The 18,934-nt window shown below is 50.2% G+C and overlaps 1 protein-coding gene across 1 annotated transcript; it reads left to right on the top strand.

Moving 5' to 3' along the window:
- The first annotated feature begins 70 nt into the window (after positions 1–70).
- Positions 71–18,249, top strand: SLA2 (Src like adaptor 2). The gene is made up of 7 exons (XM_021689162.2): positions 71–161; positions 4,203–4,302; positions 4,639–4,725; positions 6,498–6,601; positions 16,570–16,719; positions 17,566–17,698; positions 18,084–18,249. Exons 1-7 carry the CDS (start codon positions 71–73, stop codon positions 18,247–18,249), a joined length of 831 nt encoding a protein of 276 aa, XP_021544837.1.
- Positions 18,250–18,934: the final 685 nt, after the last annotated feature.

Genomic DNA, 18,934 nt, shown 5'->3' with positions numbered 1-18,934 from the left:
CTGTGTCCACTGCAGCATCTCTTTCAGATTTCTCTCGGCCATGTACTCCTGAGTGTTCTGCTGAGGAACGATGGGAGGTCAGCCCAGCAGAGGGAAAACCCTGCCAAGCCCAAGCTCGAGCCCCTCTGTCCAAGAACCGGGCCCTGTGCCCATGCAAGCAGGTAGGCTTCCCAGACACAGTAAGGCTTCACGGCTCCAGACATCGCTGCCTCTGTGAGCCTTCCTGACCAGCCACTCCAGCACAGCTTCAAGTTTCAATGAGCGCCTGCTATATACCAGGCCCTTCCCCGTGAACCATACAGGCAGGGTCCCTCCTCTGGAGGAGCTTACATTTCAGTAGTCAGAACACTGATAAGCTAGAAAATGTGGGAGAGTGACAGGTGCTGACCAGGAGAGCTTCCCTCCTCCTCAGTTTATTAGGAAATTGAGCTGGCAACTCTTAAGACCTCTCCAAAGGTCTTCAAAGCTCTCCAAAGCTGCCCTGTCCGTTATAATAGCCTCTAGCCGTCTGTGGCCATTTAAATTCAAAGTAAAATTCATTAAAATGAAATTAACTTAAATATGTAGCTCCTCAGTCACACCAGCCGCATTTTGAGTGCTCAATAGCCATATGTAGCTAGTGGCTACCTATCACACAGCACAATTATAGAACATTTCCTTCATCACAGAAAGTTCTACTGGATAGTGTGGCTCCAAAGTATGTCTTCTTATCCCGTGAAATACTGGAAGCCAAATTAGAACTATGGCAGTTGGAAAAAATTGGGACCTATAATGCTTATGCTGAGCCTACGACTGTGATTTTCAAGATAGTCCTAACTAAAAAATGCCAGTTTTTAAGACAATGGGAAAATCAAAATATCCTAGAAATTCTATTATTTTCATATTGAAACTATAGGCCCAGTTTGTTTGTTGTTCCCCCAAACGACCCACAAATCCTTTCTCAAATCATATCCTGATTTGGGGTTTTGATGATGTATTCATCAGGGTTCTCTGGAGAAAGAGAACCAACAGGGTATGTGTACATGGGTGTGTGTGTGGGTGGGTGGGGGTGTGTGTGTGTGTAGACACAGAATTTATTTTAAGAAATTGGTTCATGCAACTGTGGGGGCTGGCAAGGCTGAAATCTGCTGGGCAGGCTGGCAAGCCAGAGGCCCAAGGAAGAGTTAATGCTGCAGAATTCCAGAGTCAAGTCTGGAAATCCCTCTCCCTTGCAGGACCTCAGTCTTTTTCTCTTAAGATCTTCCACTGACTGGATGAGGCCCACCCACATTATGGAGGATAATCAGCTTTATTCAGAGTCTACTGACTTAAATTGTTATCTCATCTTAAAAACATCTTCACAGCAACATCTAGACTTCTAGATTGGTGTTTGACCCAGTATCTGGGTACTGTGGGCTAGCCACATTGACACACAAAATTAACCATCACAGATAACAAATCACTCTAAACCAAGCAGCACTTTTAGGAGGAAGGACATGGACACACACTTAAACAGAACCAGGAGACTGTAGAGCCAAATATCTGGATGTCTGTGTTTGGGCAGAAGCTATCCCCAGTCTGGAAACTTCCCTGTAATGGCTGGGGCCTCCTCCCTTACCTCGGCCCTGCCCCTAATACATTCCTCTCTCTAATGCCAGCCTCTCACAGGCATTAACACCCTGGGCACTGTCATTCTCTTGGTGGGGAAGCAGCTGCCTCCTTTTAGTCACTCAGTCTGCAGGGAGCTGGGGGCCCACCAGGCCCTGCAGGAAGAGACCTGGAAACCACACAGACCTCCCCCTCATTTCCTCTGAATCTAGCCATAGGCTGCGGCCCCAAGGCTGCTCTGAGTCATGGCCAGAGTGCTGGGGGGCTGACCCCCAGTGGGTGCTCTGGGGGCTCTCCCTGCCTGTGAGACCTGAGGGGAACTGCATTTCCCTCTCTGACAGGGTCTCCAGGGGGAAGGAAGGGCCTGTCTCTTGGTATGTCAACCCCTGAGCCCAGCAGGAACACAGATTTGGGGCAGCCCCTTCCATGAGTCATTTGTCTATCAGCCTTGCATCCATCCAAAATCTACCAAGGCTCTACCCCATACCGGGGCCTTGTGCCAGGAGCAGGGGGACATAGCAATGGACAAGATAGGCACAGTCCTTGCCTTCAGGGACAGTCAAGCCCCAGATACAGGCTCTGTTATAATTGTGTACAATTTTGGTGACAGTGCATTTTAAGGGACTCTGATTAAGAGTGTGTGCTTAGGGACTCATCAGGAAGGCTTCACCAAGGAAGGGACATTTTATCCAAGGCGTGAAAGGTGCAGGCGAGTCGGCCAGGCAGATGGGTCAATCGGGGACAGCATATGCAGCCCAGTGGCAACCAGGGGCACAATGCCAGGGCTTCCAGGGGGGGAAGGGGTCCTTCCAGGCCACTTGGTTTCACCCTTGTTGGAGGATGCTTTCCACAAGACTTGCTTGCATTGTTTATTCGGGCATCAGGCATTTCCCAGCACCATGGGACGGCCAGGCCCTGTGCTGCTGACGGCTCTGAGGAGCTCCAGTCCAGGGTCACCATGTAGATCTGCACATGTGTCTGGGAGGACACATAGGAACCAGTCCTTTTCCAGGATCACAGTCTCATTCTTCCCATGTCCACCTGGAGTATAGGCCCTTATGCCACACAGTGTCCAGCTCTGGGTCTGCCCCACCGATGCCCCATCCCCTTGGTCCTTGTCTTTCCATCTGCTCTCTCTCCCCTATCTCTGGGGACATCTGTCTAGAGGGTATCACAGAACCCTCTGAGGTCTTGCCTCCTGCAGGAGCATCTATGAGACAGATAAACTTTTCATGCTGACCTTGACTGCTTTTCATAGCTTGATGCACTGATGTGCTGACAAGTGTGTCTCTCTTTTCCCTTTGTTTCAGAGACCCCTACTGAAAAGGGATGAAGAGGAAGGAGAGGGAGGGACACTGGGATGTGGGTGAAGTGAATCTCAGCAGCTTACGGAGGGCAGGTTTTCAGGATGAGAAGGCCCAGACAGGTATCAGGAGGTCTAGTTAGACTAGGTGGGCTGATCCCTGAGGTAGATGAGGGCATGAGCATCCTGTGCTGAGGGAGCTGCTTGCCACCTACCATCCAACCTCAGAATTGTCCTCATGGCTGCCATATCCTTGGGATCAATCTTGGTGTGATGGTGTGGGGGAGAGGGGAAGCTTGGCAGCCTCTGGCTCTGTGACTCCCTCTCTGAATGTTAGCGTCCCAGTGAGCCTGGGCCTTTTTGGAGAGGTGCTACTACTGTCTAGCCAAGTCCCCCCAACCTGGGCCCATGAGTAGCCACAATGGTCACCCACCCCAACAGTGCCCCATGGGCAGAGGGATAGGGAATGGCATAGGAGCCATTCCTGGCACAGTGCCGTGTCTCACCTCAGTTGCCTCGCTGTGTGATGGGGCTGACCAGAGAGGACTACCTCAGGGGCTTGTGAGGGCCGGAGTGATGCACCCAGTCAGGCCCTGACACTCAGCAGTTGCTCAGTAAAGGATGGCAGGCATGTGGCCAGGACAGGACACTTGACTGGGCCACACGTACCTGTTGGGTGTCTGCTCTGAGCCAGGCCTGGCCCCGCCTCTTCTTGGGGCAGCATGGACCTATACCTGTCATTCTGGACAAAAGCCATGGGAGAGCCATGCTACCCACATGCATGGCACGCTAAAGTTACAAAGCCTGTCCACATCTGTGATTTCACTGGCCCTTCCACCAGCCCTCTTCCTCCCATGCGTACCCCGGACCTCAGCCCTAAAGGTTAGTCCATTCAGTGCCCACATCATTAGAACTTCCAGAAACTGCCTTCTAGAAACTGAGCTCCAAGATCTGTGCTGATACCTGCTTAGAGCTATAGTCTTTAAGTTTGCTGAGCAGCAGAATCCTTTTATCAAGATCTTCTTGAACGTCTCCATATAAAAAGCAATTGTAGCCAGGAGCCCTACTCCTCTTGCCACACCAGCCCTTTCCCTGAGTGACCCCAAAAGATGTCTGGGCATCTGTAGGGCTCTGTAGAGGCCACTGGAAAAGCTTCAGATTCCAGAGTAGCCCTCCTGGGATCCCAGCAGACATGCTCCCCAGGGTGTTCATGGCGGGGTTAGGTTGATGGTAGAAAGCCCAGACTCCACTAGACTTCACATGTGGAGAGGAGACTAGCCAAGAGGGTGACCATCTCTGTCCCTCCCTCCAGAGAGAAGCAGGGCCACAGCCGTGGCCCTGGGCAGTTTCCCGGTAGGCGAGCACACAGAGCTGTCACTGAGACCGGGGGATCCGTTGACCATCATCTCTGAGTAAGTCCTGTCCTAATGGGGGGGGAAGGGTGGGGAATTCTGCTTCCTCCCCCTGGCACCTGAAGATGCACTCATGGGAGAAGGGGCCCCTCACTCCGGGAGTAAAGAGCATGGCCTTTGGCACTGAGCTCACACGTGGCCCTAATCGTGGGATTTAGGAAGCCTGACACAGCTGTAGGGAGAAGCCTTGGGTAGGCAGGGCCTTGCAGGGGGCCCTGAATCGTGCCATTTCCTGCCCAGGAGGTAGCAGCACTGGCCGGTGCAGGCGGAAGGAGCCAGCCTGGCAGGTCCTCAGGAATCCTAAATGAGCAGTTCCCCTCTCCTTTCTCTCCCCAGAGATGGAGACTGGTGGACGGTGATGTCAGAAGTTTCAGGCACAGAATACAGCATCCCCAGCAGTCATGTGGCCAAAATCTCCCACGGGTGAGTTCACACCCCAGGCCCTGCCTTCGGGGAACTTCCTGCTTTCTCTTCCCACGAACGTGGTTCTTTATGGCCAGTTCTGTGCTGAGCAAAATGGGACAGGGGAGAATCAGGCCTGGGCCCTGCCCTCAGAAGAGTGAACAGCTAGCCTGAGCTCTCAGGTCGGCCTGCGAGACTTGGGAGCCCAGAAGAGGGGGTTCAGGAAGGCCCCACAGAGATGTCCTCTGGGCTTTGGAGGGTGTCCGGGAGTCAGTGGAGGAGACTGCTGAAAGGGAGCAGCTGCATACGTGTCCTAAATGTCCTGAGGCAAGAAAATGGAGGGGTGGCGCCCCATATCTTGGCAAGTCTGCCCTTCTAAGAGGGGCCTCACAGTGGGCAGGACATGGGGGATGCCATCGCTCGCCACGAGTGAGTGACAAAAGAAACCAACTCCAGAGCAAATTCTATGTCATGAGAGAGAAAGGAAGGGAACTGCCTTTCGGTGGGATTAACCCGCATAACACGGAGTCAGGAGGTACGCTGTGTGTGCTGTGATGGCTGCTCTTCTGTTCTGAGAGAAAGTACGACTCTGGCACTGGGTGGCCTTCCTTCTCTGAGGCTCACGGGATGTCTGGCTCTGGTGAAAGTAGTGCAGGGCTCCCGAGACGTGCGGACACCTCGCAGAATCAGCTCGCATAGAGGTTGTTGGCACCCATGTGTTTCCGGCTGGCCTGGCCCCACTGGCCAGAGGTTTTGCATCCCCAGTGTGGCACTGAAGTTTCAGCCAAGGAGACACTGGCCACCTCTAAGAGTCCCCTTCCCTTGCCACTCCGTCTGCTTCCTCCATGTTTGTAAGTCTTATGAATGACTTGTTTTATTTACTATAAAACTAGGCTAAGTTTGCTGCTGGCACCAAGCGGGTCACAGCTTCTCTGATTTATCTCCTTGGAATGGACTCAACCCTGACTCTGGATTTGACTATGGAATTTCACACGATGACAGGGAGGCAGCCATTTCCATCGAGTTGGCTTCTGTAGGTTTTCCCCGGGACCATAAGGCATGACTCTGGGGACATTAGAAGGCTGATGGACTAGTAAGCCAAAAAATTCCTGCAAAACCACCCTGAACTTTCCATTGCAGTTAAGTCCTTCATGGACATATAGGTGAAGGATTAAGTGTAGGAGAAAGGAAAATAGGGGGCGAGGGTAATCAACAATCCAGCAGTGAGAGGCCCCGAGGAATAGGTCATGAAGATCTGTGCTTTGGGAGGCACATACGGTGATCGATATCTTACATGATTATTTCCAATATTTTAGAATGTCTTGAACATTCTAGTCCAACATTTCTACCCACAAATAAGCTCCAATGGGAGTTAGATTTCACTGATAATGAATACATGTTCACCCACATGTCTTTTGGCTGCAAAGTTAAACTTTAAAATGTTCAAAGAAAATATTTACTACAATTAAACACACACACATAGGCAATTCTTGGAAAGGTGAGTGGCTAGCATAGGGGTGCTAGAGGAGCTGGGCAGTGATAGGAGTCTATGATCACCCCACCTTCCCCCAGCCTCCTGGCCACTTGGGAATGAGGTCTCCAGGCACAAAAGGCTGGGGCTGACCCCATGAGGTTGTCCTCTGCAGCCTCTGGAACCAGGACCAAGACAAAGCTGGGGGGCCCTTAGAGACCAAGGTACAGATGGAACTCTGAGGCCCAGAGAGGGAGGAGGGGTTTGAGTAGAGTCTTGGCTCTACCATGCCCAGGCTGACCTCTCTCTGTCCCTCCCGCAGGTGGCTGTATGAGGGCCTGAGCCGGGAGAAAGCTGAAGAACTTCTATTGCTGCCTGGAAACTCTGGAGGGGCCTTCCTCATCCGGGAGAGCCAGACCAGGAAAGGTGGGTAAGCTGAGCCCTGGCTTGTCCCTCGAATGCCAAGAGGTGACTTGGGGGTATAGGTAGGAGGTCAAAAGTGAAGGGCTGGAGTACCTGGCCTTGGAGTCAGACAGTTTGGCTGACTGACCACCATGTTGCTGCCATGAAAGCCCATTTCTAAAAGTGGGTGTGAATGGCCCATAGTGGGGATCCAGGCTCAGCCTACACTTTGGCCATTGGGTCTTGTAATAGAGTATAGTCACAGGATTTCCCTGCCCGGACCAGCAATGATTCCTCCCTCCCCAAAACACGACACAGTCCTGATCTCTTGGCAAAAAGTTGTCAAGTTCATGAGGTCTCTGTGTTCTGGGTCACCAGTCAGTCAAAACCAGAAAACTCATTAGAAGTCAGCTGTTGATCTTCTTTCTATTGTACAGATGAGGAAGATGGAGAAACAAAGGCTGAAGAGGGGTAGGGACATGTCACATTGCACATTCCTATGGGCCTTCTCCCACCTCAGGTATAGGACTTTTGCAAACACAAAGCTGATAGAATCTGTCTCTGATGCCCCTGCCTCCCTCTGAGCTACTGCCCTGCGACCCTTACAGTGGGGGCAGAGAAGGACGTTGAAAGAGTGGCGATGCTGATGTTTATTGTAGGCCCTTTAAGTGTCTTCAAACAACCCTGTTTGAAGTTTGAAGGATTGTAGTTCCCCATTTTACAGATGAGGAAACTGAGGCTTAGGGAGGAGAAACAATTTGCCTGGGTAGACATAGCTATGAAGCTGGGATTCAAACCCAGCTGAGGTCCTCCTCACTTCAGACACCCAAGAAAGGCCCATGTGTCACAATGGTGGAATTGCAAACTCAGTGGTAGACTAGGGTGGAGAGACTCAGGAATGACAGGCCTCCTGTGCTTGCCCTAATTTAACCAACCATAGTGGGTTGTCAGTGTCCTTTGCTCTCAGTCTCCCTCCCAGGGCCCCCTGCAGCACATCTTTGCCTCTCCTCCCCTTCCTTCAGAAACTCGCTGGGTTGACCTCTCCCCAGCCCCTCCTGCTACTTTCCGGACAGCATTACCATCCCCCCTTACACCCAAAGGCTGGCTGGGGCTTGAGGCTGGCCTGAGTGTAGGCTGCAAACAGGAAACCACAGCACTGGAGCTGATTGGGGCAGGAGTGCTGCAAACCAGGCCCTAGTGAGCTTGAGAAGCCACAGGAAGTGCTCTGTGCTCAACTGCCCCATCCCCACCCCTTCTCTGGCCTGGTTTAGCCACAACTGCATAGTGACCAGCACTTACTGCTCCTTCCTTTTTTTTTTTTTTTTTTAAGATTTTATTTATTCATTTGACAGAGAGACAGCGAGAGAGGGAACACAAGCAGGGGGAGGGGGAGAGGGAGAAGCAGGCCTCCCGCCAAGCAGGGAGCCCGATGTGGGGCTTGATCCCAGAACCCTGGGATCATGACCTGAGCCGAAGGCAGACGCTTAACGACTGAGCCACCCAGGCGCCCCGACTTACTGTGCCTTCCTAAGAAGGCACATATACTCGAGGAACTGGCTGGGAAATACAGGAGAAAGCAGACAATGATCTTTAAAGATCCATAAACAGGGGAACCTGGGTGGCTCAGTTGGTTAGGCGTCTGTCTTCCGCTTAGGTCATGATCCCAGAGTCCTGGGATCAAGCCTGGCATTGGGCTCCCTGCTCAGCAGTGAGTCTGTTTCTCCCTCTCCCTCTGCCCCCCTGCCTGCTTGTGCTCATGCGCATTCTCTCTCTCAAATAAGTAAAATCTTTAAAAAAATATTAAAGGGGCGCCTGGGGGGCTCAGTCATTAAGCGTCTGCCTTCGGCTCAGGTCATGATCCCAGGGTCCTGGGATCAAGCCTCGCATCGGGCTCCCTGCTCTGTGGGAAGCCTGCTTCTCCTTTTCCCCCTGCTTGTGTTCCCTCTCTGTCAAATAAATAAATAAAATCTTTAAAAATATAGGGGCACCTGAGTGGCTCAGTCGTTAAGCCTTCAGCTCAGTCTGCCTTTCAGCTCAGGTCATGATCCCAGGGTCCTGGGATCGAGTCCCCCATCGGGCTCCCTGCTCAGCGGGAAGCCTGCTTCTCCCTCTCCCACTCCCCCTACTTGTGTTCCCTCTCTCGCTGTGTCTCTCTCTGTCAAATAAATAAAATCTTTTTAAAAAATCTTTAAAAATATATATTAAAGATCCATAAACATACACATGATTTCTGGGATTAAGGTTAGATTTGACTCTGAGCTTCGCCATAGCCAACCCCAAAAGGGGGTAGATCAGAATGCAGCTCTCATCACAAAAGAGATTTGGGGCACCTGGGTGGCTGCAATCGTTAAGCGTCTGCCTTCAGCTCAGGTCATGATCCCAGGGTCCTGGGATTGAGCCCCGCATCGGGCTCCTTGCTCCTCGGGAAGCCTGTTTCTCCCTCCCCCACTCCCCCTGCTTGTGTTCCCTCTCTCACTGTCTCTCTCTCTGTCAAATAACTAAATAAAAATCTTAAAAAACAAAAGGAAGAGATTTGTCAGTTCTGCAGGAAAGGCAGAAGTTTCCCCAGTACTAATTTCTAATCTCTCATCTGAGTCTTCTTTAGGACAGTATTTGTCAAGCTGCAGGTTAAAACCCCTTTGTGTTCCAAGAAATCAGTTTAGTTCCGTGGTTATAGAGCAGTGGATCTCAAATCTGGGTGGCCATCATAATCAGCTAGAGTACTTAAAACAAAGAACTGGCCACCCACCCATATTTCTTATTTGGTGGGTCTTGGGCAGGGCCTGAGAATTTACGTTTCCAACAAACTCGCAGGTGATGTTGGGGACTACACTTTAAGAACCACTGATCTTGGGCACCTGGGTGGCTCAGTTGGTTAAGCCACTGCCTTCGGCTCAGGTCATGATCCTGGAGTCCCTGGATCGAGTCCCGCATCGGGCTCCCTGCTCGGCTGGGAGTCTGCTTCTCCCTCTGACCCTCCCGACCCTCCCCCCTCTCATGCTCTCTCTCAAATAAATAAATAAAATCTTTAAAAAAAAAAAAAAAGAACCACTGATCTTGGGGCACCTGGGTGGCTGTCAGTTAAGTGTCTGACTCTTGGTTTTGGTTCAGGTCATGATCTTAGGGTCATGAGATTGACCCTGTGTCCAGCTCTGTGTTCAGTGCAGAGTCTGCTTGAGAGTCTCTCTCTCCCTCTGCCCCTCCCCCTGCTCTCTTTCTCTCAAATAAATAATAATAGTAATAATAGTAATAATTAAATAAAAAGAACCACTGATCTAGGGAGCACCTGGCTGGCTCAGTTGGTAGAGCATGTGACACCTGATCTCAGGGTCGTGAGTTTGAGCCCTGCGTTGGGCAGAGATTACTTAAAAATATTTTTAAAAATGCTGATCTAGACCTTGGCTTCAAGTTGGACTCATCTGAGGAGCTTTATAAATTACTGATGCCTGCACCCAACTCCCAGAGTCTCTGGGGCTTGAACCTACAACCCTCATGGGGCTCCAACCCACAACCCTGGGATCAAGACCTGAGCCGAGACCGAGAGTCAGATGCTTAACCGGCTGAGCCACCCAGGTGCCCCTGAGTTTCTGATTTAATTGGTCAGGGGTGTGGCTTTGGCCCTAGAAGATATAAAAGCCCCCTTGGTGATTCTGATACGCAGTGAAGGTTGAGACCCCTTCATTTAGTGGATCTGGACCAGGGAGTGTTTGAAGGGCAGAACACATCAAGGTACATCACTGGGGTTGGGAAAAATATTGTTTCATCCTATTTTTGTTTTAGGTAATTTTTTTAAAAATTATATTTATTTATTTTAACAATGAGTTTTGTTTTTGTTTGTTTTTAAGATCTGTGTATTTTAGAGAAAGAGCAAGAGCATGAGCAGGGGTAGGTGCAGAAGGGGAGGGAAAGAATCTCAAGCAGAGCCCGACAAGTGGCTCGATCTCACAGCCCTGGAGAGGGGGAGAGAGAAAAAGAATCCTCAGACTCCCCCCCCCCCCCGAGCACAGAGCCCAACGCAGGTCTCGATCCAGGACCCCGAGATCATGACCTGAGCCAAAATCAAGAGTTGGCCGCTTAACTGACTGAATTACCCAGGTGCCCCTGATTTAGGTAATTTTAAGTGTGTCCTAGGTCACAGTGTAAAATTTCATACTGTGGTTTGTAGCCAAAAAATGTTTGGTGGCGCCTGGGTGGCTTAGTTGGTTAAACATCTGACTCTTGATCTCAGCTCAGGTCTTGATCTCAGGGTCATGAGTTCAGCCTCATGTTGGGCTCCACTCTGGGTGTGGAACCTAAAAAAAAAAAAAAAAAAAAGGGGGCACTGCAGCTTTATGGGGCCTGAGTAACATCATAGAACACTAGTTCTCGGACTTTAGTGTACAAGAATTGTCAGAGAAAGACTCTTGGGCCCCTTCCAAATCTGACTATTTACTGGGCTCCAGGTCAGAAATCTGCTTCCTTCACAAGGTCTCTGGATGGTTCTTATGTTCTTTTAAGTTTGAAAACACAGTTCCATTCTAGGGGAACCAGAATTAAGTAGTAAGAGACAATGTTTTTCCAGCTGCAAAATGCATCAACTTTTTTTTTTTTTTTAAGATTTTATTTATTTGAGAGAGAGAATGAGAGAGAGAGAAAGCATGAGAAGGGGGAGGGTCGGGAGGGTCAGAGGGAGAAGCAGACTCCCTGCTGAGCAGGGAGTCCGATGCGGGACTCGATCCTGGGACTCCAGGATCATGACCTGAGCTGAAGGCAGTGGCTTAACCAACTGAGCCACCCAGGCGCCCCTGCATCAACTTTTCTTTGCATCAAGGTCCAAATATACCTCTGGGAAGGGAATTCTGCAGGAGAATTTGAGTCTGTGTGTGGACCGAGGAGGAAGGCCTGGGGTCTGTGAGCTCACAAGAACACTACTGAGAGTCGACTGGGGCGGGGAAGACCTCTCCATCTTCCCTAGGGTCCCTCTGGCTATACCTATTTATGTCCTAAGCCTGGGGAAAATTCATGGCAGAGCCTGAGTCAGGCCCCAAACCGTGGTCTGTGAAGGGGCACTGACGACTTTGTGGAGGTCCCAGGACTGCTCCAAAGGTCAGCACCAGGGCCAGCTCCCTGCTGTCCTGTGTCTCTGTTCTTTGGTGGGCGCTTTAAGGAAGATGACAATCAAGCCATGCTTCCCACCACGGAGAGATTCACTTCTGTCCATTCTGTCAGCTGGGAAGCATTTGTTGAGCATTTCTTCTGAGTCAGGCCTGCTAAGTCATGGTTCTTGTCCTCAGGCTGCAGACAGTGGTAGGTCCAAGGTGCAGCATCCCCGAGGCAGTCAGCTTCTCAGAGGCCTTAGCAGAGGAAGGTCAGGAGGGTCCTGCTAGGCCCACCTCCCACACACAGCTTCCAGTCTGATCCCTCATACCACTGTGGACCCCACCCCACCGCCTGGTATCATCATCGGAACACCAGGGAAAACATGGTGCCTCACCCCAGAGGTTCCTGCAGGCCAAGATGTGACATTGGCTATGGAGCTGGAGCTTTCTGGAATCCAGGACATTGTACCTTCTGTGCCTTTTCCCCAGTGGGTCTCCCTCCAGCCCCTGCACCCAGACACAGCTCCTACCATTCCTTCCCGCAGCCTCTCTTCTGGCCCACTGCCCACCAGAACATTCATGAATAAACCACCTTGCTCTTTCCACTGCTGCATCCTTCCACACACTCCTCCCTCAGCCTTGGAAAGCCCTATCCTCCATTCTTCTACTTGGTGAACTCATACTCACCCTTCGTGACCCATTTCAATGTTATTTCCCCAGGCTATTTGCCACCATTTGCTCTCAGACCACTTCTGTAGCTAATGTAAACTTAGTTCTTAAAAGAAAAAAACAAAACAAAAAACCAAACTAGGGTATGTGGGCTAAGAGCACAAGAACTAATATTTGAAATGGGGACCATAAAGGAAAATTCCAGCTGTGGGAAGTGCTGGCAGGACAGCACTTCCTTCCCAGAGTACGAAGATCCATTTACCATGTGGGGCCTTGTGCAGGGCATGTAGTCAGTGCTCAAGGGATGTATACTGAGTAAATGAATGAGTGACTGAGTGCATGAATGGACATTGAGGGGAGGGGAAAGGATGAAGAGCTGGGGTAGACTTCCCCCCAATACCACGTGTTCACAGACAGTGGGAGGCGTGCAAATAGTGGCAAAACACTCCAAACTGCTTGTAATCACGGCTCCGTCCAGCATGTATCCCAGAGATTCATTCATTCATTCAACAAATGGATATTGTGTGGTGACTCTGTGCCATATTGTTCTAAGCAGTGGGGATTCAAAGATATAAAAAGCAAAATCCCTGCCCACAAACCAACTGGCAAAATGGACAGTGAACATGTAAATACTGAAGTGTCTGATCATGGTAAGTGCCACATAGAAACAAGAAAGCAGCGTTAAGAGGAACAGGGTCATGGGACGTGTGCAGGTATACAGAGGCCCTGTGGTAAATGCATCCTCAGCAGGGGCAGGTGTGCTGGGAATCAGCAACGCAAGGTCATTGGGAGTCAGGTCATGCAGGGTGTGTCCAGGGTGGGGACTTGGGTTCTCAGTAAGGGAGTGACATAAACCCATCCCTCCTGCAAAGAGAGGATTTGGGGTTGGGGTGACGAGGAAGCGGGAAGCCACCTGGGAGGTTGTTGCAGGCTCCGCCCAGGTGAGAAGTGGTTGGATTCTGGGTATGTTCTGAATATAGCCAGTAGGGTTTGCTGTCAGGCTGTATGTGAGGTAGGAGAGGAGGGAAGCAGTGAGCCTGACGCCAGGGTTAGAGTTCAGTGACAGATGCACAGTGCTGCAGGTTTCTGAGGTGGGCAGATGGAGGAAGGGTACATCAGAACCATCTTTCAGCAGGCTCACGGTTGGTTGTGTGTGTTTTGGGCTGAGGGACAGGCGATGGCAGAGCAGGACTCTTGGTGCCACGGAAGCACTGCTGCCTGGGCAAGCTTAGGGCTGGGGCTTCTCCGCAGCAGGGAAGGTGTTCTGGAAGGAAGTTGTCTGAGCAGAACTGAGTTGTAAAGGGAAGACTGGTGGTTACTCAGGTGGAAGGGTGTTCCCTACAAAAGGAACAGTGTGAGCAAAGGAGCATAGGCCTGATACAGGTTATTGGGTGCTTGCTACATGCCAGACACCGCTAAATGCTTTCCCTGCTTCACCACTTGAATCCCTGTGCTGATCTGATGAGACTGGGAGAATTGTTATCTCCCTTTACAGATGAGGAAACAGATCTGCGAGGTCAAATAATGTGCCTGGAGACACAGCTAGTGAGCATGGGGCAACAGGGGTGTTCTAGCATGTGGTTGTGTGTGGGCTTTGAACCCAGGGAGTCTGAGTTAAAGTGGAAATGTCCTGGAACTGGGAGAGAGCAGTAGGTATTTGGGACTGGCTGGAACATGCAGTGAGAAGGAACGCAGGATACCAGCCCAAGGCCAGTCACAGATGGCATTGGTAGGTGACCTGTCTCCACAGTGGGGTTGTCAACCCTACATGGTGTTGATGGAGCTTATTATCCCTGAGTCTACCAGCTAGATACTCAGTGTAGCCACCCTCCCTGGTTTTAGTAACTGTGGTGACAGTGAGCAAAATGAGGTGGCTGGAGAACCATGCAGAGGATATAGGGACTTGGTTACTTAGTTCAGCTGGGTTGGTTGGCCTTCAGGCCTTATTTCAGGAATTCAGCTCTTTTTCTTGCCTTATGGTACTGCCTAGGACCTCTAGTACAATGAATAAAGTGGTGAGAATGTTCTTGCTTTGTTCCCAATGTTAGGAAGAAAAATTCAGTCTTTCTTATTAAGTATGATATTACCTATAGATGTTTCACAGATGCTCTATATCAGGTTGAAAGTAGTCTTCTGTGGTAGGCAGAGTAACAGCCCCCGCAAAGATGTCCAGGTCCTAATCTCTGGAATTTGTGAATATTAATACCTTACATTGCAAAAGGGAGTTTGTAGATGTGACTAAGTTGAGGATTTTGAGATGGGGCAACTGTCATGGATTATTCAGATAAGCCCAATGAAATCACAGGGGTCTTTATAAAACAGAGGCAGCAGGATCAGAGTTTGAAAGAAACTGGAGATGAATGTTATGCTGCTGGCTTTAAAGATGGAGAAAGAGCCATGAGCTAAGGGATGCAGGTGGCTTCTAGGAACCGGAAAAGCAAAAAATGGATTATCCTCTAGAGCTTGCAGAAGAAACAAATCCTGCTGACACCTTGATTTTAGTTCAGTGAAACCCATTTCAGATTAAGCCACTGAATTTGTGGTAATTTGTTATAGCAGCAATAGGAAACTATTACACCTTCTGTTTGTAGTTTTGTGGTGGTGGTTTTTTATCAGGATGAGTACTGAATTTTGTCAAATGATTTTTATACATTTTTTCAGGTGATCATGTTTTTTCTCCTTTATTCTATTTATATAAGAATATATATATATTTTATATATAAAATATATAATTTAATTTTTTTAAATTCCATTTTTTTTAAAGATTTTATTTATTTGACAGAGAGTGAGAGAGCATAAACAGGGACAGCAGCAGAGGGAGAGGGAGAAGCAGGCTCCCTGCTAAGCAGGGAGCCCAACGCAGGGCTCCTGAGCTGAAGGCAGACTCTCCCCTCCCCCTCCCCCTCCCCAAAATAAATGAATCTTAAAAAAAAAAAAAAGGGTGCCTGGCTGGCTCAGTCGGTAGAGCATGTGACTCTACCGACTACTGAGCATCTCAGAGTACTCAGTTCAAGCCCCACGCTGGGCACAGAGATTACTTAAAAATATGATAAACCTCAAACTAAACTGATGAAGGGGAAAAAAAAAAAGGCAATAAATTACCAGTATCAGGGTGTAGAGCTTCCTCAAAAAAAAATGGGGCACCTGGGTGGCTCAGTTGGCTAAGCATCTGCCTTCAGCTCAGGTCATGATCCCAGGGTCCTGGAATCTAGCCCCATGTCAGGCTCCCTGCTCCTCGGGGAGCCTGCTTCTCCCTCTCCCTCTGCCTGCCTGCTTGTGCACTCTCCCTCTCTCAAAAAAAAAGGTTAAAAATATTTGCTAATGGGCACCTGGGTGGCTCAGTCGGTTGAGTCTGGCTTCAGCTCGGGTCGTGGTCCTGGGGTCCTGGGATCAAGTCCCAAGTTGGGGGAGCCTGCTTCTCCTTCTGCCCCTCCCCCCTGCTCGTGCTCTCTCTCCCCCTCTCTCAAATAATTAAAAATCTTTAAAAATATTTGCTAATTTTTTTTGTGATTTCTTCTTTGACTTCTGGGTTATTCCCAAGTATTTGGGGATTTTCCAGATATTTTGTTAATTTATAATTTTATTCTGTTGGGGTCAAAGAACATAACTATTTTTTTTAAGATTTTATTTATTTATTTGAGAGAAAGAGAAATTGAGGGAGAAATGGAGCAGGGGCAGAGGGAGAGGAAGAAGCAGACTCCCTGCTGAGCAGGGAGCCCAGTGTGGGGCTTGATCCCATAACTCCATGATCATGACCTGAGCCGAAGGCACTCAACAGACTGAGCCACCCAGGTGCTCCCACAACTATTTTTTTTTTAAGATTTATTTATTTGGGAGAAAGAGGCAGCGCACAGGGAGAGGCAGAGGGAGAGGTACTGATTTATCTTTCCACCAGCACGGTAAGAGTTCCTCCTTCAGCACGTCCTTGCGGGGCATCTACTGACATGTTTTCACATTCTAACACTTCTGCCCACTTGAGTCTATAATAGCCACACTTAATAGTCATGTAAACTGTGCCCAGCCCTGTGCTGCATGCTGTGTGATTGATCTCATTTCATCCTCACGAGAGCCCTATCAATTAAGAATGTGTGGTCATTTATGGCCAAGAGAGCAAGTCTTCGCCCCTCCCCTGTCCACTTCCCTTCTGTCTGGGCCCGGTAGCCATTCTCCGCTTTCTTCTCCCAACTTGGGTTGGGATGGGTCCCAGTAGGGCCTCAATCCTGCCCGGAACGCTTTCCTCCTCAGGTTGTTACTCCCTGTCAGTCCGCCTTAGCCGCCCTGCATCGTGGGACCGGATCAGACACTACAGGATCCAGTGCCTTGATAATGGCTGGCTGTACATCTCACCACGCCTCACCTTCCCTTCACTCCAGGCCCTCGTGGATCACTATTCTGGTATGGCCTTCCCATTAGACTGGGATGTGGGGTGCAGGGGGCAGACAGTTGTGCCCTTAGACACTTTACCTGCTGGAGAATATCCAGACAGGCAGAAGAGGGACCTCTCCATCTCCATGCCAGTTCCTGTGCTAAGAACATAGGCTGGGGAGCTCTGTCTTCATCCCATGCCCTGACAGAGCCACATAGACCTCCCATGTGGTTCTGAGTCCAAGACCTCAATGGCAGGCACAGTTCTCTCTACAGGAACTAGGCCCAGAGCTGTTGCTGTTGTGCGATTCAGTTGACTCAGCATTTCCAGGTGCCTGTCCTGTTATAGGGACTGGAGCATGCAGCCAGGAGGGCAGTGTCAAAGGGGCAGAAAGGAAAGACCACTCCTGGTAAAACTGATCAGGTGTTTCCTAAAGGGTGGGTCCACGCAGTAGATACTGACAGAACACGTAGAGATGAAGTATTTTCTAGCTTTCTTCTTCCTAAAGCACTTTCCTAACCAGAAACTGGCACTCAAAGAGGTCCATCAAACTACCCAAAACCACAGCAAATTAAATCTTCAAAACCTAGCCCAGAATGACCTGATTGCATCTCAGCCCCTAGATCACAGCTTGAGGCTTGTGCCCTGTCACTTTTTTAAAAATGTAATCTATACACCCAAAGTGGAGCCTGAACTCATGACCCTGAGATCATGAGTCTCTACCGACTGAGCCAGCCAGGTGCCCCCGTCATTCTTTTTTGACCATGCCTCCACCTGCCAAATGGGGAAAGCTGTCAGGGTGAGGGTGGGGGTTGTTAGGGAGGGTAAAGTAGGGCTGGAGTCAGCCATGTCAAGGGTCTAGGTCTCTTTCTCAGAGTTGGCGGATGACATCTGCTGCCTCCTCAAGGAACCCTGTGCCCTGCGGAGGGCTGGCCCGCTCCCTGGCAAGTCCCTACCCCTACCTGTGACTGTGCAGAGGGCACCACTCAATTGGAAAGAGCTGGACAGGTAAGGGGACCCCTGGAACATGAAGGCAGAACAAAGGAGAAAGAAGGACCCACCCCTGGGAACCCACAACCCCAAACGAGCCTGTCAGTCACCTTTGGGGACACTGGCGAGCCAGGCTCAGCAGGACTTTAGGGGGACTGGCAGGAAGGAGGAAGACGGAGTGGATAGAGGGCATGCCCAGATGCCAAAGATGGCCAGGATGGAAGGTCAGACAAGATGGGGTAGAACAGAAAGCACCAGTCCTGAATGGAGAAGTCAAGCTGGGGTTTTATCTGACAGAGAATGGGGAGCCACTGAAAGTTTTCAGGTGGTGTGAACTTGAACTGTGGTGAGAGCAGGGAGGAGGATGAGGCTCCTTGACCCAACTCTCTTCCCCTCTCCATAGCTCCCTCCTGTTCTCTGAAGCACCTGCCTTAGGGGAGTCCCCTCTCCTCAGCGAGGGGCTCCGGGAGGCCATCAGCTCCTACATCAGCCTGAGTGATGACAGCTCCTTGGATGATGCCATGGCCCAAAGCAGAGGCCAAAAGGGAATCCAACGCTGCAGCACCTAGACCCCCAGCTCAGCTCAGCCTGAGCACTCCAGAGGCAAATTCAGGGTCCCACTTGTATCCTCTGCTCCTTCCTGTCTCAGCCCCAAGAAGTCACTTAACCCTCTCCCAATGCCATGAACCCACCTGCAACCTCTAGTTCAAGTACAGACCAGCTGAAAACAGGGACAGGGCTCCAAAGAGACTAGGCCTCTGGGGTTTGACACAATTTGACCTGAGTTCGGGATTTCCAGAACCATCTTCCTCCCCTGCCTATTGAGTCCCCTTCTACACCCCCACAGTTCCACCCACTAGGTAGAAACCACCACTAGCATCAAGAAGGAAAAAGAAAAAACATTTAAAGAGAATCTACAAGTCTCACTCAGAATACCATACTTCAGAAGGTAGGACTGTGGCCTAGAAGACAGGAAAGCAAAGGGATGGATGTCTTCCCACAGCAACAGAACCGGAATGTCCAGCCTCCACCTGGCCCCCCAGAGCAAAGGGGACCTCTGACAGTCCAGGTCTCAAACAGCCCCATCAAACCTCTTCTCTGGACAGTCCTAGCTCCAAGATCTCTATTTCATTTTGTGGCTTATCATTTGAATCTGCCTAAGCTTTCCTGGCTACAGTGGCCTTGCTATCTTGTGGCCAAACACAAAATGGCACCTTCTGGGTCTAGCACACTGCGGTGGTCAGTCACGTCTCT

Source organism: Neomonachus schauinslandi, chromosome 10 (assembly GCF_002201575.2).
Source record: "Neomonachus schauinslandi chromosome 10, ASM220157v2, whole genome shotgun sequence".
In the NCBI taxonomy this organism is placed as follows: domain Eukaryota; kingdom Metazoa; phylum Chordata; class Mammalia; order Carnivora; family Phocidae; genus Neomonachus; species Neomonachus schauinslandi.
Note: the sequence above shows the minus strand (reverse complement) of the source record. Positions and strands in the feature narration are given on the sequence as shown.

Bases quoted from the DNA above. Each gene is read 5' to 3' on its own strand.
- SLA2 (XM_021689162.2), top strand. From the start codon at position 71: ATGGGAGGTCAGCCCAGCAGAGGGAAAACCCTGCCAAGCCCAAGCTCG. The intron at 162-4,202 runs GTAGGCTTCCCA...CCCTCCCTCCAG, and splicing joins CCCTGTGCCCATGCAAGCAG to AGAGAAGCAGGGCCACAGCC. The intron at 4,303-4,638 runs GTAAGTCCTGTC...TTCTCTCCCCAG, and splicing joins CCGTTGACCATCATCTCTGA to AGATGGAGACTGGTGGACGG.